This window comes from Hemicordylus capensis, chromosome 2 (assembly GCF_027244095.1).
Source record: "Hemicordylus capensis ecotype Gifberg chromosome 2, rHemCap1.1.pri, whole genome shotgun sequence".
Lineage (NCBI taxonomy): Eukaryota > Metazoa > Chordata > Lepidosauria > Squamata > Cordylidae > Hemicordylus > Hemicordylus capensis.
The window spans coordinates 342,207,627-342,229,682 of record NC_069658.1 but is presented as its reverse complement, the minus strand read 5'-3'; the positions used below and the strand labels follow the sequence as shown (position 1 = coordinate 342,229,682).

The 22,056-nt window shown below is 44.2% G+C and overlaps 1 protein-coding gene and 2 long non-coding RNA genes across 9 annotated transcripts in view; 2 read left to right on the top strand and 1 right to left on the bottom strand.

Moving 5' to 3' along the window:
- The first annotated feature begins 5,199 nt into the window (after positions 1-5,199).
- Positions 5,200-6,832, top strand: LOC128346978 (uncharacterized). The gene is made up of 2 exons (XR_008317325.1): positions 5,200-6,659; positions 6,740-6,832. It is a non-coding gene; the product is annotated as an uncharacterized LOC128346978 (long non-coding RNA).
- A 3,427-nt stretch (positions 6,833-10,259) lies between these two features.
- Positions 10,260-13,111, bottom strand: LOC128346710 (uncharacterized). Its single transcript, XR_008317147.1, has 2 exons — positions 12,226-13,111; positions 10,260-11,861 (listed from the first exon to the last, which is right to left on the bottom strand). It is a non-coding gene; the product is annotated as an uncharacterized LOC128346710 (long non-coding RNA).
- Positions 13,112-13,284: 173 nt separating this feature from the next.
- SLC6A7 (solute carrier family 6 member 7) overlaps positions 13,285-22,056 on the top strand; it is a 56,587-nt gene continuing 47,815 nt past the window's right edge. For 2 of the 7 annotated variants that reach the window (XM_053300301.1, XM_053300298.1), the window contains exon 1: positions 13,588-13,702. Coding sequence is in view for 2 of the 7 variants with exons in the window: in XM_053300299.1 (XP_053156274.1) it covers positions 13,520-13,552 (33 nt within the window). In the remaining 5 variants the exon portion in view is untranslated. Of the gene's footprint in view, positions 13,553-13,587; positions 13,703-22,056 lie in introns of those variants that run through there. The other 5 variants (XR_008317146.1, XM_053300299.1, XM_053300297.1 and 2 more) reach the window with 5 other exon arrangements.

Below are 22,056 nucleotides of genomic sequence, written 5' to 3'. Positions count from 1 at the left end.
TTGTCCCAGGTTATGAAACAGGATCAGGTGCTTGTGCCGAATGTCATCTTTTCCCATCTGCGTGACCTTCCAGGAGCCAAAGTGAGTGATTCTGCTTTGCCTTGAACTAGCAGTGAGCTTAAATGCATGGAAGTGAGCACTGGCGCCAGTTCTTGGTTTCTCATACTCTTGTTTCTCACACTATAGGCAATTTCACATGAGCATCATTCACATTCACTTGAGGATTTGTGGCACAATTTTGATTTCCGCTTTGAAGCCTCAAGGTCAATGCAGTATTTTGAGAATATGCAATTAAGAGAGATGGAGTTGCCTTATACAGAGTCAAAGTAGTGGCTTATGTCGCCCATTCTGACTGGCAGCAATATTGCATGGTTTCAGTGAAGTTTTCTCCCAGTCTTGTTATTGAACTTGGGACCATGTGAATGCAGAACAATTTACCAGGTGCTTTACCAATAAACTATACTCCTCTTGCAAATGTTCTGTTCAGAATGATGGGGGAAGGGTCGGTTTTGAGCATAGTGAGCGGTAATTCCTGGCATCTAGATATCTTTGCCCACCTATATGCACTGACTGTCCTCATTTACATAACTCTGTCTTCTTGTTCTCTTTACCAAGCATTTCAAAGTCAACAAGAATTCAGAATCAAACATTTCAGATAGAGCCACTCCTGTGCAATAAGCAAATACATTGACACAATTGTATTCATGTATAGGATTCATTCTGAATGCTGCTTGTATCCTCCCCTTTGAACAATTAATAGACCAAAGAAGTCCTCTTTGGAGACTTGCTCTTTAAGGTAGTGCTCGCTGCTTGGGCATTTCTCTGCTTTCCCACTTATACTTTCTATTTTTACATCTAACCTCTGTTGTACATTACCAGCTTCCTCCCTGAACATTGAACAATCCTTTCCCTCACTTAGTCTATTCAGTCAATTAAATTGCAGGATCCCTGGTGCTTACTTTAAATCAGGATGTTATCAGAACTGGGTTTGGGTTTGATGCCAACAGTTAGCACTGGGCCATTGAACTATCTCATTTGACGGGATGGTTGACATTTTTTCTGCACACTGAAAGACTTAATAAAGCTGAAAATATATAGAAATGGCCATTTTCTCACTAAAACCCATCCATTCATTTCTAAGGTATCTGGGTTGTGGGTGACATTTCTAGACAGAGCAACAATGCCATAATTGTGCCAGTGTGGTGTAGTGGTTATAGTGCTGGACCAGAACCGGGGAGACCTGAGTTCAAATCCCCATTCAGCCATAATACTAGCTGGGTGACTCTGGGCCAGTCACTTCTCTCTCAGCCTAACCTATTTCACAGGGTTGTTGTGAAAGAGAAACTTAAGTATGTAGTACACTGCTCTGGGCTCCTAGGAAGAAGAGTGGGATATAAATGTAAATAATAATAATAATAATTTTAAATTAAGCCCAGTGGGGCTTTGCCTCTCATACTGCCCCTAAACACCCATGAAAGTTTTTTTTTTAAAAAAAGAGGACAGCACCTCATTATTCTAACAATATCTATTAACATAAAACATAATTAAATATATCAAATCACTTTGATAATCTCAAAAATGTGTTGGTATTTATGAAATATGTTCTCATTAAAAATTTTTACTGAACTTTGTGATGTTCAGTTTTTGCTTTCTCTTAACACCTAATGTGACTGTTTGACTAGCTGGAATATTCTTATTTCCATTCAGTATAACCCCTCAAAATATCTCATTTCCCCTGAAAGAGGAGCTGCAGCAACAGAAATCAACATGTGCATTGCTGGAATCATACCACCTTTGTGATTTTGCCAGAAGAGGGAGCAGGATATCACACACTGGCTTATAGGAAAGATATCACAGTGTTCATGATCTCTGAGCTATGAGCATACTTTCCAATACTCCTGGAGTACAGCTGGGTACAGAGCAGCTTACAGATCCAGAAAGGCTGAACAGGTTAGAAGGAGGCAGACAGGAAAAAGAAAAGGGCAGGTGGAGTACTCAATCTGCCAGAGTTGGCTATTACAGTTGTACATTTGGAACAAAAATGTGGACCTGTTTCATGTCAATTGAAACCATTCCTATACTGAGAAGCTGCTTGACTAAGTGCAGGGAGCCACTCTGTTTTCAGTTCTGCTGCTGCATATTTAATAGATCTGCACGTTTTTCTATGGCAAAATGGCAGGGGTGCGAGGGGGGGGCGGAGGAAGAAGGCAAACTGCCTGAGTGCGCCCCCCCCCCCACCACAATACTAAGGATCCTCAATATACTATTACTATTGTTATCTATTGCATTTGCGGGTGTGTGTGGGTGTGTGCGTGTGCAGGAGAAAGGGCCCAAAATGTTTTGCTCTGGCCCTGGGTTACCTCTCTGCGATCCATGGACCTAGATTAGATGTAATACTTTGGTCAACTTCGGCCCTCCAGGTGTTTTAGGGATACAACTCCCATATCCCCAGCCACAGCAGTCAATAGCCAGGGATTATGGGGATTGTAGGCCATTGCCAACAGCTGCAGGATGACCGAAATTGAGCAGCCTTGATTTAGGTCATGAATTGTAATAATGATGTACTATGTAGATAGACTTTAAAAAAAAAAAAAAAAAAGCTCAGATAAGAAATTGAAAAAGTAATTAAACTAATTTCATTTAGATGAATAAATTAAGCTTTTTAAAACAAAAACAAAATACAATTTTTATTTAATCTGACAAATAAAGGCTGATATCCAGATTAACAATGCATGCATGATACACAAGAGGTGCAACAAGCATGCATGCTACACAAGAAGTGCAATTTTTGACAGTCTCCCCTTCCCTCTGCAGCCGACAGTGCCTTCCAAAAATATGTCCCTGCGGGTCACATGATCCTCAAAGACACGTTTTTGGGAGAAGGGGAGATTGGCAGAAATTGTCCTTTCTCTGTAGCATGTATGCATTGCAATGCAATATGAATGTCAGCCTAAACTTTAAAAAGATAATTCTAGAGTATTTCCCCCAAGTAACTTTAACATAAACAACAATCCATACATATACAGCCAGCCATAGGATACACAGTGCCCTGGACCAGAAGTGTATTTGATGACAGCGCCCCCCACCCCCAGTTGGTTGCATCAGTGTTTCCAAGTTGTTTGGCTGCAAATCCTAGTAGTGCCTTACTGCTGTTCCCAGTCTGTCCCCACAATGCCCGTGAAAAGGGCTATAGCTACCTCTCAATAAGTTGATCCTTTGTTGCTAGCACTTTCCTGTTCCAATGCTGGAATCCCACTGAAATCTCCAGATCTTCTGCAGCTGCTTCTTCAGTCTTCTTCCCCCTCTCCAGGTTGTCCCCTCCAACCTTAGCTCCTTCCTTCCCTTTCCAGATAAAAAGCACTTCCTTTTTGAGTTCATGGATTGGCCAGGATTCAGGCCTCACATTAGAACATTACTGTGTTCTTAGCTAAAAGTAGGCAGTTACTGAAAAGGCACTCCTCTCTATTCGAGACCATTTCTATTGCTGGCAAGATAATTTTTAGGCTACTAATTTATCACATGTATTTTTTTAAAACAAAAATTAGGATGTGATTCAGAAAAGCCTGTTCAGGTCTTCAGTTCTAATGAAATACACCCTGACAGGCAAGGATCCAAGGAGGTCTGCTGCAGATGGCATGGTCAAGAGAGACTGGTGATCAGGCACCAGATCAGGTAGTTGTTGACCAAAGGGGCTATGAGCAGAGCAGAGCTGAAGACAGGCTAGGTATTGAATCAGGCAAGTCAAGTCTTATGTTGTGATATGCTAGGATGAGTTGCTTATATTGAGGAGCTGATTTGGGATGCAAGCATTCGTAAGGCCTGGGGCATTCCAATTGGCTTGTGGGGCCAGCTGGCCGTATTCAGGCTGTGGGATTAGCTGACAGTATTCACACCAATACTATAGTTTAGAGGGTGCCTTGGTCTAATCTGCCTGGCTTGCTGAGGAATGGTGGAGTACTGATGGTGGAGGACAGTGTCAGGGCAAGGTTTGAGGGGGCCTTCATCCAAGTGCGATTCTGGGCTCCATTAAAAGTATGTGTTTGAGGGGTACAAGATGGCCATGCTGACAGTGGGGCTATTCTCACGATCAGCCAAAACCGGGCTAGGAGAGCCTAGCCCGATTTTGGCTCATCATGTAAACCACTGGGCTCACAGGCGAGCCCAGTGGCTTACAAGCCACTAGCCTGCTTTTTTAGCCCTCGGCTTAGCCCGGGTTTGCGGAGTGAGTGCTTCACAAACCCAGGCTTTCCAATTGTGAGTAGCTGTGGCGCAGCTCTGCCCCGTGGATACTCATGAGAAGACCCCCGGAGGGGAGGCAAAAAGCCGCCTCCCAGCTCCAGGGGTCTTCCCAGTATGCCCTGTGCACTCACGCAGGGCATACTCGAGCTTCCAGGGGCCACACAGCCCTCGAGCTCCCCAGCCCCTGCCGGCTCCGTCACGGAGCCAGCAATCATGTGGGTGGCCGATCCGGCTGCCCAGGGCTCCCTCCCTGCTCGTGTGCAGGGAGAGTGGGCTTAGCCCGCTGTCCCCACAAAAGCGGCAAAAGTGGGTGTCACTGATCGTGAGACCCGCCTCAATGTCTCTTTTTAAAAAAACCTATGGCAGCCACTAGAGCAGATGTTGAAGACCACTTTGAGCTGCCATCACCACTACCAAGGTCGGTCTCCACAAGCATTTGGGAGAGGCTTACTTTGACCATAGTGACAGCAACCTGGAGCACTTCTCAGTGGCTGCCATCTTTTTCACCGAGCTCTCAGGATTCGCTCTAGACCCTTTGATGCCCTGGGCCTTTGACTTGTCCCTGTTGGCCAGCCCCTGATGCAGAAACGTCAGGTGCCAGAGACTGGTTGCCAAAGCCGATGTCTGAGCACCATCATTCCCTGGTACTCTCCAGTGCATGATTCAGCCCCAGCTCATATTCTGATGAGCAGCATTGACTGTATGTTACAAAATCGCTGTTTGCATGTCCTGGTGCATTTTACTTTATTTAAAAGTAGGCTCAGTGAGGTTTTTCTCGTTTCAATTTTTCACTCAAAGGGCCAGAGTTGTTTAGAGGCATATTAGCTGTCAAAAACCAGGTCCTTTTGTATATAAATAAAAGCCTTGTGTTTCTGGTGATGTCACTGGAAGCAATGTGCTTGCTTACGGAAGCTGTCAGAAGCAGGCCTACATCGCCAGAAATGGTCAGAGGTGGGCCTACGTTGCTGGAAATGGTCAGAACCAGGTCTATGCCCTCATTTTGGAAGTTCTGAAGGTGGGCATGTGACCCTTCTAAGAACAGGCTCCATCACCATGGACTAATAGGAACAGGTTTCAGAGTCTGGAAAGGCCTGACGGTGCAGGTGTAATAATGGAACGACAGCCATTCTGTGTAACTTTATTGGCTGAAACAGGGTCAAGTGACCCTTCTAAATACAGGCCCTGTAGGAGAGTGCTTAGGTCATTTTACTGTTCTTCAGAGACCATGGACTCCACTGAGGCCTGTGGGCCTATCTTTGCCCACATCTTTGCCCATTCTTGGACATTAAGCCTGGGAAAGTCAGGGCCGTGTTTGTTTGATTGATTTCTATACCGCCCTTCCAAAAATGGCTCAGGGTGGTTTACACCGAGAAATAATGAATAAATAAGATGGATCCCTGTCCCCAAAGGGCTCACAATCTAAAAAGGAAACCAAGATAGACACCAGCAACAGTCACTGGAGGTGCTGTGCTGGGGGTGGATAGGGCCAGATATATGACACCGGTGGATATATGACACCGAAGAGCCTGTCCTACCCTCCAGCAGGCCTGAAAACTCACCAGATGGCTGTTTTTACCATGGGCCAGGTTCCAGATCCAGAAACAACTTTCCAAGTGAACCAGTATGATTAACTAAAATGCGATTGTGGATACCACCCCTGCTCTTGCTGTGGAAACTGAAGCCGGAGAGCCTCCAGCTACTGCCCCAAAAAACAGAAGCATGAGTTAAATAGATTCTGAAACAGAAGCTCCTGTGAAAAGAAAGCTGCATAGGAAAAAATGTGTGAAGAAAAGACCTCATCATTATTGGTGTGATGACTATGGTTGCCACAATGCAGACAGGAAAGCTATTCACATGCACATGCAAAACCAGACTAAGGAAGCCGAGCCCAGTTTTGCACACATGTATGTACTGCCGGGATTGGGCCCGATCCCAGTGGCACCAAAGTGGAAAACCTGCCTCTGAATCCTCCCTCTAAAATGAGGTTAAATGTAAGCGCTCCCTTAACCTCATTTTTCCAGTCATGTCAGCTGTGGCTGCAATCAGCAGCTAGCAGACTTGGGGAGAGGGGATCCCCAGAATGCACTGCATGCACACAAGTGCATTACTGTAGCTCTGGGGGGTGGAGTGATGCATCCTGGCACCCTGACCCTCGGAGCGACTGGCAGCAGCTGGTGCTCATCTGGGCAGGCGATGCACCCTAACCCAAGGAAAGAGAACTGCTTTTGTGAGGGGCAGGGGGTAAGCTGTTGCCCTATTGCCCTTTTCCACTGATCATGAGAAAAGGGTCCAGGGACTTTTCTGATGGTGGATGTGGCTGCCATTCTTTTTTTGTCAAGCAGGCCCCAGGATTTTCAATGCAACTATAAGTGCTGCAGGTCTAGTGAGGATTGGCCATTGTATGATTGCAGGACAAGCTGGTAAGCCTGATGTGTTTTAATTTGTTTGCTTTGTTTGTTTTTACCCTGCATTATTAAAACATTGTCATCTTTTTTTGCAGGTCGGTGCCTTTGAGAACATTCAGCTTAGTCAATGTATCGTGCTTCTCATGTGCTTGCACTGATGGTGACCAATAAAATAATTTTGTTTTAAATACGTGTGTTCATGTATTTGAACAGCACCATGGCAGAGCATGAGAAAATCCTAAAGAAAATATATTATACCCCGAGGAGAGAGGGGAGCTTTGTGGGGTGTAAATCTGCTATTTCAAGAGGCCAGGCATCACAGTAAAGTGCTAAGTAAAATTGAGGCCTGTCTTTCAGAGCAGGATGCTTATGCTCCGCACAAGCCTGCTAGGATTCATTTTAAAAGAATCAAGACTGGTTTCAGGGGTGGATGAGGCAGATTTAGTGGACATGCAGCAGTTTCCTAAAAACAACAAAGCCTACAAGTACATTTTGACAGTGGTAGATATCCTATTGAAATACACTTGGGGTGTACTTCTAAAAGACAAAATAGCAGAGAAGTGCTTTTAAAGCTATTTTCAGAGAGGTCCAAAAGCCTGGCAAGCTCCAGGTTGACATAGGGAAGGCGTTCTTAAATTAGCCAGTAGGCAGCCTGTTAAAGGAGCATGGGATTCACCACTTCGTCACGAACAATGATGTCAAAGCAGGAGTGGTGGAACAGTTTGATAGATTTTACTGCGAACAACAGTATATCGATGTCTTGGTATATCAATGTCTTGCCTGAACTCCTAAAGAGCTATAACCAAAGCTTTCACAGAACCATCTAACAAGGCCTGTGGATGTTAACCCCACCAACGATCTGGCTGTTTGGAAAACTGTTTATGGTAGCACTAGACACACAAAAGGCAAGTCTCCAGTGCTATGAAAAGGAGTTCATGTTAGGATTTCTCAAATTAAGAGAGTTAATTTTAAAAAGAGGCTGCATAGGGCCTTCCCGCTGCTAAGGAAAAAGAATCAACACTTTAAAAAGATGCCTCTTTGCTCAGTTAGCAGGATCGGCAGTAGTTTCTCCTTCTGCCGATGGGTTTGATTCAGACAGCTCTGTAGGATCAGCAGCAGATGCTATGGAATGGATTTCCAAAGAATTAGCAGCAGATTGTGCACTGGTTAGGGTGGCTTTTTGCCCCTACATGTGTTCATGCCCCCCACCCCCCCGCACTGAGTGGTAGTACAGGAATAAGGAAACAAGTTTTTAAATTTCACTCACAAAATCTAACATTCCAGCATTCTTAAGGACATATAGACAACTAAGCATCACCCTCAGCCATTTACCATGGTCTTTTCCCATGAATCCATCAGATGTGATGATGCACCAGCATTGCCCGGCTCTTCAACAGTGTGTTCTAAAAACAAGTACAGGGAGAATTAGAAAACTATAAATCAGTCCACCTCACAAGGTGGTGGTGGTGGTTGTACATCTGAATACTTTAAAAATTGTGGAACCAAAACTAGTGCTCCAGGTGAGACTAAAACTCACAAGCATGGCATTGCTTTGTGTTAAGTGCTTTTGTATAAGTACCCTGTGCTACCAATTGCGCCACTGGAGCTACTGTCTAAGTAAGTGCAGAGTTTAACTAATTATCAGATTCCTCACAGGCTGCTCTTGTCTTCTTGACTGGGGGGCTGCCAGTTTGTCTGGCTGGCTGTGGACAAGTACACCACAAGCTGCTATTATTAACCAGTACATAGCCATTCTCAGTTTTTCTGCTTTTACTATGATATAGGTATCAATTTGAGGGGGAGCCCTTGCAACCTAGAGAGCAACGAAACAAAATTTGTACTAGACTTTACAAACTTAGCAGATAGGGGAGGGGGGAAAACAACAGCCCTGCCAGCTTCATAGGTTGCAAAAAGAGTAGCTGCTGCTTCATTATCATGCTTGTGCCATCAAGCCTTTCTAGGCTCTAAAACCTGTTCCTATTGGTCCAGAGTGATGGGGTGTGTTCGTAGAGGGGTCACATGCCCAACTTCAAGTATATGCTGATGGGATCCGAGCTGTCGGTGACAGACCAGGAGAGGGATCTTGGGGTTGTGGCTGACAGCTCATTGAAAGTGTCGACTCAATGTGCGGCAGCTGTGAAAAAGGCAAATTCCATGCTAGGGATCATTAGAAAGGGGATTGAAAATAAAACGGCTAACATTATAATGCCCTTATACAAAACTATGGTGCGACCACACTTGGAGTACTGCTTATAATTCTGGTCACCACATCTTTAAAAGGACATTGTTGAACTGGAGAAGGTACAGAAGAGGGCAACCAAGATGATCAGGGGCCAGGAGGTCTAGGACCAACAAACGGAAGTACTTTTTCACACAACGCGTGATCCACTTGTGGAAGTATCTGCCACAGGATGTGGTGACAGCCAACAACCTGGATGGCTTTAAGAGGGGTTTGGATGACTTCATGGAGGAGAGGTCTATCAATGGCTACTAGTCGGAGGGCTGTGGGCCACCTCCAGCCTCAAAGGCAGGATGCCTCTGAGTACCAGTTGCAGGGGAGTAATGGCAGGAGAGAGGGCACGCCCTCAACTCCTGCCTGTGTCTTCCAGCAGCATCTGGTGGGCCACTGTGCGAAACAGGATGCTGGACTAGATGGGCCTTGGGCCTGATCCAGCAGGGCTGTTCTTATGTTCTTATGAAATGTAGCATTTGCTATGGGCCCCGCATTTTTGAGGGCCCCGCAAGCCCGGCTTTCAATAAATATCCCTTTCCTGATAAATGTGCCTTTTAAGAGAAGGCCCAGCACAGCATCTGCCCAGTGGTTGTTGCTGGTGCCTAACACATTTTTCTTTTTAGAGTGTGAGCCCTTTGGAGACAGAGAATCATCTATCCACTCTTTATTTTTCTATGTAAACCACTTTGATAATTTTGATTGAAAAACAGTACAGTATATAAATGTTCACTGTTGTAGTAAGTGTGAGTTTGTGGCTTGGTCTCCCCTACTCCAAAATAAAGCAAATGAAAAAATTGAATTACTTTACTATGCAAGTAAATAATTTATGTTTTAATATTTATGTGCATTTAAAAAAATTTAGGGCCCCTTTATAACATATGCTACATGCCCCGCACTAGCTTAATCCGGCTCTGCCTTCAAGGCATGCCCGGACATATTCTGGGCTGGGGTGGAGGGGCAAAACATCTGGAGTGAGGGTGTAGGCCCACCTCTGACCATTTCTGGTGATGTAGGCTTGCTTGTGAGCTTCCAGTGACGTCACCAACCACATGGCTTCTGGTGACATCACTGGAAGCACATGGCTTTATTTGTACACAAAATTAAGTGGTTTTGACAGCTAGTATGTCTCTAAACTACTGGCCAGTTTGGATGTAACTTTGGGGATGGCTTTGAATTGTAGGAATCGTCATACTTCCTACTTGTTTGTTATGCTTCTCATGCAAGTAAACAACTTCCATGAGTGAAGAAAATGGCACACGACAGCATCTCAGCTGGACATTATCCTACCCATTGTTTACACATGTGGACAAACGTGTTAGTACCCCGCCATGAAAAAAGAACCCACAATTGTCTCTGAAATAACTTGAAACTGACAAAAGTAATTGGCACCCATAATTGTTTATTCTGCATTTAACAAAAATCTGACTTTGCTTTTGAGTTTTGATGCAACAGAATATTTCAAATAATAACACAAATGAAAATGGCATGGACAAAAATGATGGGACCCTTAACCTAATATTTTGTTGCACAACCTTTAGAGGCAATCACTGCAAACAAGTGATTCCCGTAGCTCTCAATGAGACTTCTGCACCTATCAACAGGTAGTTTGGCACACTCTTCCTGAGCAAATTGCTCCAGCTGTGTCAGGTCTGAAGGGTGCCTTCTCCAGACTGCATCTTTCAGTTCTTTCCATAGATGTTCAATAGGATTCCAATCAGGGCTCATAGAAGGCCACTTCAGAATAGTCCAATGTTTTGTCCTTAGCCATTCTTGGGTGCTTTTAGCTGTGTGTTTTGGGTCATTATCCTGTTGGAGGAGCTATGACCTGCGACTGAGACAGTGCTTTCTGACACTGGGCAGTACATTTTGCTCCAGAATATCTTGATAGTCTTGAGATTTCATTGTTCCCTGCACAGACTCAAGGCACCCTGTGCCAGACGCAGCAAAGCAGCCCCAAAACATAACTGAGCCTCCTCCATGTTTCACAGTAGGTATGGTGTTCTTTTCTATGAAAGCTTTGTTTTTTTGTCCGTGGACATAGAGCTGATGTGACTTGCCAAAAAGCTCCAGTTTTGTCTCATTTGTCCAAAGGACATTCTCCCAGAAGCATTGTGGCTTGTCAATATTCATTTTAGCAAATTCCAGTCTGGCTTTTTAGTGTTTTTCTTTCAACAGTGGAGTCCTCCTGGGTCTTCTTCCATTGAGCCCACTTTCACTCAAAAAGCGACGGATGGTGCCATCAGACACTGATGGACCTTGACCTTGGAGTTCAGCTTGTATCTCTTTGGAAGCTGTCCTTGGCTTTTTGTCTACCATTCTCACTATCCTTCTGCCCAATGTGGGGTCGATTTTCCTCTTCCGACCGCATCCAGGGAGGTTGGCTACAGTCCCATGGACCTTGAACTTCTTAATAACCTTTGCAACTGTTGCCACAGGAACATCAAACTGCTTGGAGAAGGACTTATAGCCTTTGCCTTTAACATGCTTGTCTATAATTTTCTTTCTGATCTCCTCAGAGAACTCTCTCCTTTGCTTTCTCTGGCCCATGTTCATTGTGGGACACACGATGATACCAAACAGCAGAGTGACTACTTTTCTCCATTTAAATAGGCTGAATGACTGATTGCACGATTGGAGACATGTGTGAGACTAATTAAAGAAAACAGCTAATTTGAAAAATCACTCTAATCCAATTATTTATAATCTTTTTTATGAGTACCAACAAATGTATCCAGGCCACTTTAGAATATCTTTGTAGAATAAGCAATACTTTATCTCTTTTCACACTTGCTTTGCTTTACTCGATGACATAGCAAAGGCATGCAGGTATACATGGGACAATTGCTTTTCATATAGCTTTTCAGGAGGCATAAAACACTTTTCAATGAGCTGTAAGGCTACCAACAAATTTGTCGATGTATGTATCTTGTGCAGCTATTATTTTCTTCTCTTTTCAGATGATTTGTTGTGGGACTGTATTATTTCTGTAGAACAGGAATATAAAAGAGCACAACTATTGTGATTAATTAAAAACAAGTTTTCTTAGAGGATTATGGATAAGCAAATTTGCTATCATGTCTGTGGGACAATCAATCTAACCTCACATGGTCACTGAGGAAACTAAAGTTACAGGAGCAGGAAAAGAACAGAAACAAGCATGATGTAAGCAGTGGAAACAACAGCCGCCAGGGCTGCCTTTGTAGATAGTTTGGGAACTTGTTAGTTCAAAATGTGGCAGCCAGACTGGTCTCTGAGGGAACTTGGAGAGACCATATTATGCCTATTTTAAAACAGTGTGCACTGGCTGCCGATACGTTTCCCGGCAAAATACAAAGTGCTGGTTATTACCTTTAAAGCCCTGAATGGCTTGGGTCTGGGCTACCTTAGAGAGCGCCTTCTTCTGTATGATCCCCACCACACGTTGAGGTCATCTGGAGACGTCCATCTCCAGTTGCCACTGGTACGTCTGGTGGCAACTTGGAATTGGGCCTTCTCTGCAGCTGCATCTGGCCTGTGAAATGCATTCCTGGCAGAAATTCATCGTTTGGGTTCATTGCTGGCCTTTAAGAGAGCCCTGCTTTAAAATTTGTTTTTATATAGTTTTAAGCTGATTGTTTTTGTTTTTTGTTGTTCTACACCGCCCAGAGCCTTTGGATGGATAGGGCGATACAGAAATGTAATAAATCATAATCTTGAGATGAAGACAGTTGCAGTGCATATGTATCCAGCACTACTGCTGATACTGTCTACTCCAGAGGTGCTCTGTAATTAACCAACATTTTCTAATAACTGAAGTGATAAAATCTGCGAGGATGTTCCATCTGCAAGTGCTTGCATTCACAAAACTCATTGGCTTCTCAGTGCATTATATGAACTGTCTTTTTGGTTCTTCAGTGCAATCAAGGATGCCCACTTGTCGTCTTTCTACCTCTTCCCACATTTGGTCAGCCTGTAGTTCCTTACAGTCTTGAAAAGCAATTGATCTCTTGGACACATCTGTGAGAAAAATCTCTTCAGTAGAGATGTAGGAAGAGCCTTGAAAATCTTGTTTCCAGCTGTGGCCAGCCAGATGCTTCTGGGAACTCCACAAGCAGAGCATGAAGGCATAGACCGACCTCCCCTCTTGTTTGCCCACCTCCCCTCTTGTTTGCCCCCCACCAGCAACTGATCTTCAGAGGCATAATGTCTCCAAACCTGAATGGACCACACCATTATTACAGCCACTGACAAGCCCTTGCTCCGGGACTTGAATATCCCCTTGTAAATGGGCATTTGCCCACTTCTCTCTTGTTGCTCGACAAGGCTGCAATCTCCATCGAACTCCTCCGAGCAAACCTGTGTGCCAGCCAGCCAGCCAGCATTGCTCCTCGCCCTCCCCGGCAGCTCCCTCTCCTTCTGCCTCATTCTAGATAGTGTTAATATCTCTTCTCGCTGTGCCAGTAACACTCAGTCAAGAAGAAACAATCCAGAGAGGAACAGAAAAAAGAGAAACCGGAGGAGATTCGTTCTGCTCATTTTTGGATTCTCCCTCTGTCCTCCCCATTGCTGTCAAGACTGTCTTCTGAAAAAAGTGGGGGAAAGACTGAGTGAAAGAGAGAGAGAGAGAACACAGGGAGGGAGTGCATAGCAACGCGACTCCAAGATGAAGAAGAGCCAGGAGCCCCATTCTCAGAAGGTAAGAGGCAGCAATTTGTACCAGAGGCACATAATGAGATGCCCCCGGAAGAGAGAAGGGGGAGATGTGGCAAGTGCCTTTTTTCATGCAAAAGAGCCAAGGCTTGAGAAAGCGTGAATATGGAAGCACAGTCCGGCATCACTTCCCCAGGCAAGTGTGGTAGGAGATGTCTCCTTGGGGACCAGACACTCCTTAGGAATGGTGATCTGTTGCAGATGGGAAGAGCTATTCTTTCTGCTCCTGGAACCTGAGGCAGGAGATGAGGCAGGTGGGGGTGGCTGGCTGGCTGGCTGTCATTTCATCATGAGCTCTTCTTGCTCCCTTTCATTAGCAAGTCCAGTAAACAGGGGTGCTGTGCAGATAATTGGAGGCACCCACACTAGCCAGGCAGATGCTTTTCCTGGCAGACAGGTGTTTCCAGGATGATTCATGTTGTGACTGGGTGGGATTTGGCAAGGGGTGAATGTTCAGGTGCAGGGCTCTATTTCCTGTGGTGTTTTGCATCCATCACAGTCCTCCCACTGCATCCAAGGGATAACAGGTGGGAAAGGAGGTGGCATGGAAGGAAAAAGAGACTGTGGTGAATGTTTCAGAGCATTCAAGTCTCAGCCTCTATTTCAGCATGAGCTTCCTGCAGATTGGGTGTCTGCTCACACTGGGAACTGCCAAAGCAAGAAACTTGGCCATGTCTGTTGAGCGCCTCTTCTGAACTTCTTTCCATGTCCACTCCCTTTCGGCTTGTAGCATCTGACTGACTGCTTCCTCTTTCTGCCTGACAGTTCTTATTGCAATGATTTTTCTTCCACCCGTGTCCTCCTTTTCTTCTTGGAATGTTGGCATGCATCTAATGGCACAGATCTTTTCCAAAGATATTCAGAAAACTCCTAATTCAAGAGCTGACATGAGAATAAGCCGAGGGCAGTTAGAGAGTGGTTTCTGAAGAGAAGGAAGCCCCAAACTGGAGCTAAAGGAGGTTCTAGGACTGTCCAAGTTACCGCCCTTTAGATCCCTGGGCAATGGTGTACACAAGTAAAGGAGACTATGTTTGGGGTAATAGATGGGGTATGCCCAAATGGTTTTCATGAAAGCTTTCCTCTTTCTGAGAAATGCATTTGAAACAACACTTTATTACAAAAGACACTCTCATAATTGTTTGAGGCAGAAGAGGAGAAGGTTGGAGCAGTGGCTAAGACATGGCATGTATCATCTGTCTAGTCTAGTCTTGCTTGAGCCAAGCTCACCCTCCCATGGAGGCCCACTTCCTTAGTTTCCAGTGGTCAGAGTATTTTCCAGCAATGGTCTTTGCTTGCTCTGGAACTCCTGAGATCAACAAAGTTGAACAGTCCACTCCTAAGCTTAAAAGTGGAGGTGCAACTCACTTATGTACTGAAATGGGAAGCAGCCTGGCTATAATGTGCCATTTTTTTTCTGCCACAAGGAAATGAAAGCACATTTAAATGATCCCTAGTGTGTTTTTCCACTGGGTTAATCATTTGCTCTGTCTTTGAATCAGCCAGCCAATCAGTTCCATGTCTGTATCTTCTGGGTGTCCAAAAACCAACAGTTGCAGTGAAAGCCAAAGGAAGCACAGCCCAGAAGTTCAAAATGCACGTATCCACAACCGCTCACACAATCCAAAAAGTACCACACCACACCAGTGTGCCATGTACTGGCACTTGCAAGCATGCTTACCCTAAGGAGCATTTCATGGTCATCAGTGTCCATGCTGTTTGAACCACTTCTCCATCTTTCTTTGCTCTTGGTTTCTAGTTCTCTCCTGCAGAGGCCTCCCAACCATTCACAGAACTTCATTTCTGGAAATCCATTTGATCTGTGGGCTTTAGGACCTTTCTTTGACTTTGGACAGAGAGCGTGAGTACCTCTGCTGCTCTTGCCCGCTTGCTGAGACTGGGCAAAGCAAATGAGGGCTTTGCTGAGGTGTTAATAATATGTCCAAATCCTGTTGTGCTTTGGAGTAGCTTCTAAGATAGCTTCATGCTATCTTTACCCTATCTTTCTCTCCTGAGCATTGAGAGAATTGAAAAAGGAACAAGTTGTTTCTGGGGCAGTGGAGCTGGTCAAGTTCATGTAGGGATGAAGAGCACAATGGCCATCTCTCCAAATAAAGTGGCTTTGTTTAAGCACAGCGAAGATGCTGCACAGCTTCAACTGTGTGGTCTAAATAGCTCACATGGACCTGAGCCATCTAATTTTTAGAACACTTACTGATATCACCTTTCATCAGCAATCACAGTTGTTTTACAGATGACCAATATACTGATTAGTTAGACACAGGGGCAGAGGTGCTCTTACCCCTGGACTTTGGCCCCAAAGGGACTTTGGGGAGATGGCCATTGTGCTCTTTCATCCCCACATGAACTTGACCAGCTCCACTGGCCCAGAAACAACTTGTTCCTTTTTCAATTCCAAATCCCCTTTAGTCTGTCCCGGGCGGTGTGGTCACCTGGCGGAGGATGATGATGCTTAATTTGGGGGGCGGGGCGGCTGCTCCAAAGTCCTTTAGGTTCAGGCTCCAAAAGATGCACCTCTGCACAGGGATCAATAATACCGAACATACCAGCAGGGTCACTCTTGGAAGGGGAAGCAACCACCTACAAAAACTATTATGATGGCACTTCTCCCTGTGATAGCAGGTATCTCATTTACTTCCTGTGTGTTTATTTACCATCTCTGGGCAGGCTGACATTTGGAAGTAGCCTGAGACTGGACCATGGGTATAGCTATAATTGAGCAAATGGGTTCAAAGAACACGGCCCACAGCTCCACCCCTCCCTATTTTCTTCATTATCTCCCTCACTTTGAGGGGCCACCAGAGGGAAGAGTAAACACAGGCCCCCTCTCCCCTAGCTCTGCCCCTGGACTAGACCTAGGCATGGCAGCCACCATAGAACTGCTGCCCAGTATAATTGCCCCATGTCAAGTGCCCCCTACTTTCCCTGTAACATGTAGTTTAGGAAGTGTCATCCTGTGCATTTCTCACCTACACCCTACCATTACCAGCCATAAAGTGTCATGGGGTCAGGCTAGCTACTCATTAAGAGCAGAAGAAAGGGAAGTCCATATAAAGGCACTGTTTTAAGTGGCAAACCATCCTGCTGTTGCTGCTTGTCTAGTTAGGACCTTAGACTCCTAGTCAAAGTATTTAAAAAAACCTTAATGGTTCTAGGACAAAATTTTTACAAAGTACTGTGAGGGTGAAGAACACAAAATTTGAAATAATGTCTGTTGATCAGAGGCGTATCTAGGGAAAATAGTGCCTAGGGCAAACAATGAAATTGCGCCCCCTGTCCAGGCATCTGACACCCATATTTGAGATAACTTTACCATAATATCAGCTGAAAAATACAAGTCAAGCTCGTTAATCTTTTAATATTTCAAAAACTATTTAGCAGTGGACTTAGCCAGACCAAAAAATGATGGAAAATGACAAATTTCAGTATGCGGGGGCTCATGAAATACCCAAATACAATGTGGAGGTGTACTTGGAAAACCAAACAGAAGTGCCTGTCTAATTCTCTACTGTGCATTGTAGCATCACCATTACATAAGTTTTAAAAATCAATGGAGAATTTGACTTTTCCCAGATACTCTGAAAATAATTAAAGGATATGCAGAGTAAACTGTGTCACTGCTTGGAATATATTCTAGTCTTTCAGAAAGACAGTCAAAATGAGAGAAAGAGAGCAAGAAACTCCCAGTGGGCCTTAATATTAAGGATTTCACACTGATTCAAAGACAAACTCACTGTTAATAGCCATATTAGCAAGATATCACATTTAACTCACTTATCACAAGAAGCAAAGTAAGAGCAAATGAATACAATCCTAGCTCATAAGCGTCAGCTCAGTATTCACAAGCCCTGATTCTCTGTACATAGTGCCAATCTGAATATGTGTACAGTGCCTTATATTATATTATTATTATTATTATTACCTGTAGCCCCTTTGGGGGGCTTCCTAAAGGCTGGGGGGGGTTACAAAGGTTCCCCCCCACTCCGCTGACCTCTAGGGCCTCGCAGGGACCATTTGAGCATGTGCAGTGGCCATTTTTAAAAACAATCTTTTCTTTTTAAGGCCACTGAAAACAAAATGGCCACCGTGCATGCTCAAATGGCCTCTGCAAAGCCTGGCATGACCTAGGGCCTCACAGAGGCCATTTGAGCATGCACGGTGGCCATTTTGTTTTTGGCAGCCCTTTTTTAAAAAAATAATTTTACAAAATGGCGCCCCCCTTCAAGTGGCGCCCGGGGCACGTGCCCTGCCTGCCCTACCCCTAGATACGCCCCTGCTGTTGATTCCTCCAGCTGCTGGCTTGTGACTCAGTAGTGACACAGATGTATTTCCCAGAGTGAAGGATTATTTTCCCTGCTGTAACTCAGTGTGGTAGAGAGTACGTAATCAGCAAAAGAAAGGCTTTACAGGTGTTTACACGCAAGTTGTAACTGTTCATCTTATCTAAAAGGGCATTTATCACACTCATCCATTGCTTATTAGTAAGACTTGGAGTGTCTAATGTTCCCTGACCAGGCAACAGGTCTGCTGTTTCTGAGCCATTCATCAAACTGGCCACAACAAACTCAGATGAAATTCAATTTGAATTCACATTTATTATCTGTACCATGAAACCAAGATGTGTATTTTCGACTGTGGGAAGAAGTGGGTCTTCCCAGATTTAAAAAGAGGGAGACCACCTGGAAAATGCAGAGTTATCACAGAATGATCACATATAACCATATGAAATTATTTTAGTTTCTGTGTCATTTGCTAAGGTGTCTTGAAATACTGGATTCTTTTTTATGTACATGCTGACAGCTCTCCCTTTAATTATTTTTTTTAAAGACAAATACATGATTAAAAGCTAATTTCTGCCTCTCCCACTGTAAATAACAGATGGAATGACAAGCGATGGCCAGATTTACATATTTTTCTCTAGGCATACAACAATTCCCACAGTGAAAGTTGAATCAGTGGTGGCTGATGCCTGGAAAACCTGGGCGGGTTGTCTCTGGGGCCCGCCCTCACCCCCTTACACCATATACACTGTCACCACCATGTCCAACCAATGCCTTGTGGTGCCTATCACCCAGATACTTCATTTTCATGTATATGCAGAGCTGGATAGTAGCAGTAGCTGCTGCTGCTTCACATCTATCTTATTTTCCCCACTCTGTTCCTTGTTTTCTCCCCTAAAGGTAAAGTGTGCCCTCGAGTTGGTTTAGACTCCTGGCAGCTCCCGCCCATCCCCATTCAAGGAAGCCTTTACAGAAACCTATGCCTCCTGGGAGAGGAGAAGGGAACAACTAGCATGCTCTTTACAATTCCCTGCTGAGGAGCCCATGCCTGGCTCTCTGTTCTGACTCTCAGCAGGATTAGGAAAGGGGGAGAAAGTGTGGTTCATAATCTTTATAGCCTGAGGTGAAAAATTTCTTGCACCAAATTGTTATTTCAAGCAATGGGAGGTATGTGATTAGTATTCAAATATGTTTTCAGGACTAGGAACTTCTCTCTAAGAAAGAAAGAAAAAACAAGCCAAGAGGCTCAGAATTCTTAGGGGATTCTAAATAAACCATCAGAATTTATCACTGATAGACAAACATATTATTCCACTGCATCATTGGGGTTGTGTCTATTGGCAGTTGGGCAGTCAGATCATTGTGGAATTAAAAGGTAATGCTTTCATGATTATAAACTTCAGGTTGATTCACACAGCTGCAGGTTGGAATCATTTTATTTATCCATGCCAGGGGTTAATTTGTATCAAGAGCCAGCATGGTGTAGTGGTTAGAGTGCTGGACTAGGACTGGGGAGACCAGAGTTCAAACCCCTGTTCAGCCATTATACTTGCTGGGTGACTCTGGGCGTAACCTACTTCACAGGAGAAACTTAAGTATGTAGTACTTTAGTATTGTATGTAGTACTCTGGGCTCCTTGGAGGAAGAGCAGGATATTAAAAAAAAGTTTTAAAAAATGTCAAGAGAACTGCTAACTCAATTTCCCATGGAAATCATGTTCCTGGATCTGGAGACCCTTAATCCTAGGCAGTGCGAGTGGAATGGGCTGTGGTTACTCAGTGATGAGAGACAAGTACTCTACACATTCTCAGCGGCACACATTTTCTTTAGGCATTCCCAGGCGCAGCTGAACAGGTTCCATTAAACAACTCTTCACAGGGAGCCCTACTTAAAATAGAGCTCCATATCCAGCCATTATTTCAGCCTGAATGAAACACGCATGTGATCCATGGCCATGTGAACAAGGTCCCATGAGCTCACATTTCTAGTGTGTGCATGAGTGTGAGCTGTGCAAGTGAGAGATTTGCAACAAGAATGGCCACTTGTCCATCAGACCACCTCGCTGCTGCAAACACAGACTTTTGAGCAGACAAAAACAAAAGCCTATGTGGGTTGGAAAAGAAGCCTGATTTTCAGCCACTTGAAGTAACCACGAGATAAGACACTGATAAGAAAACAGTCCTCCTCCAGGAACCATGCTCAGAGTTCTCTTCTGCAAAGTGTTCTCACAGGTGAAGGTCATTTAGAGTACAGAAAGTGGGGAGAGCAATCAAAGATGTGCAGGGGAGGGGGTGAGATTAAGACATCAAAGGTGAGTCGTTTGGACCATAATGTAGGCTGTAAATGGGATTCAAGAGAAATTATGAGTGCTAGTGTGATGATAATTACTAGTTAACGTTGATTCAGTGCCAGGCATGTGCTAGATAAGAAACTGAAAGGCTCCCCACCACCACTTGTGTATAGAAGGTGTTCCTTTAATCAGAGGCATTTCAGTTTAGAAATCCTGTTTTCTCACATAAGAGCTCTGCAAAGCAGAAAGGTTTGCTGCTTAGCAATTCTTTTACCCAGAAACCACTGTATATGTAGTTCATGTTTCTGTTTTTTCTCTTCATAAGTATATATTTACCCCCCCGCCCCATTATCTCCCAGAATAAAAGTCATCATAGATTCCGTGGGCATGCACTTTCGCCAACCTTTGCTCAGCCTGTCATATTTTAATACATTTGTAGCTGAATCCTATATATGTTTACTCAGGAATAAGTCCAAATAAGTTCAGAGAGACTTACTCCCAAGTAAGCAGTACAGGATTGCAACTTTACTCAATTATAAAAGCACTTTCTTGCCCTCCAAATGCTAAAGGAAAGCTTGTGGGAAGCATCTAGCAGCTAGCTTGCCACACTTTCTCTTTGTGCTTTCTCGTTCCTTTTTCATATGAAGTGTCTGCAGCCCGCCCAAGCTCCTTTCCTTACTCTTCCAAGTGAGCAATTGAGGCTGCTAGACATTAATGCTGGGAAATAATTGCTTAATTCCTGTAATACTCACTCCGTTGAAAACATATTTTCAGAATATATTTTTTTCTAACCCTTGGGTGTTCTGCAGAAGGCTGTCAGTACAGGCCTGCCCACCCGCTCCCCAACTCTGGTCTGACAGTACATTGCATCCTATACATGTTTACTCAAAGAAAGTCCCATGAAATTCTGGGAGTCTTACTCTGAAGTAAGTGTGCATGGAGAACACTCTTTTTAAAGGTGAAAACTGTGACCTTTTTATAATCTTGTGCAAAGTCACAAGGAAGGCTTTGAAAATTATGGGTTTTTTTAAAAATTCAGAAGTCATGACTGCTATATGTTTATGTACTGTAAGGCCTCTTCTGCATGGTCATTTATTCTTGCCTTGGGTGTGTCGGTTTTGCACACACAAAACCTTTCATCTAGTATCCATGTGAAGCAGGGGTGTAGCTATAATTGAACAAGGTGGGACAAATGTCCCTGGGCTCCGAAGGAGTGGGAGCCCGCTGTGTGGAGAGTGTGTGATATTATTTGCACAGGAGCGAGAGAAAGGTGAATATTCTGTTGTTCACCATGTCCTAACTATTCTTATGGAGCAAAGACAAGGGGGAGGGAGAAGAAAGCGGAAGGGGAGGCAGGGCCCATTTTTTCCTGGGGGCCACTCCAACCTTGCTACACTTTCATTCTGGATGAAATAAAGCTGCCGTTTATACCAGAGCAAAGCATTCTGGCCAATTTCTCTACCTTATGTGGCTTTCCGGAACCTCAGCCAAAGGTCTTTGCTAGTCCTGCTATCTGATCCTTTAACAAAAAATGCCAGGGATTAGGGCCAAACTAGATGTGTCACTCTCTACCTTGAGATTTTTTAAATCTTGAAATAGCAGTTATGCAGGGGCCTGATTTGGACTGAGGCTGTGGTGCAGAAGCAGAGGACATTTAATCTTTAAATTCTTAACTTCCCCCCACCAGTGGGAGCAAATGCAGTTGGAAACTTATGCAGCTTGACCCTTGCCTTTGATTAACGCCCCTAACTATCTATATCTGGATTCCAAACATTTACTTAGATTTTCTCTGCTTATAGTTCCAGTATAATGTTGTCATAACTTTATGGCTTGTAATGCTATAGTGGTGCAATACACATTTGAACCTCCTATTGTTGCAAATCAAGTTATATATCCAATGGT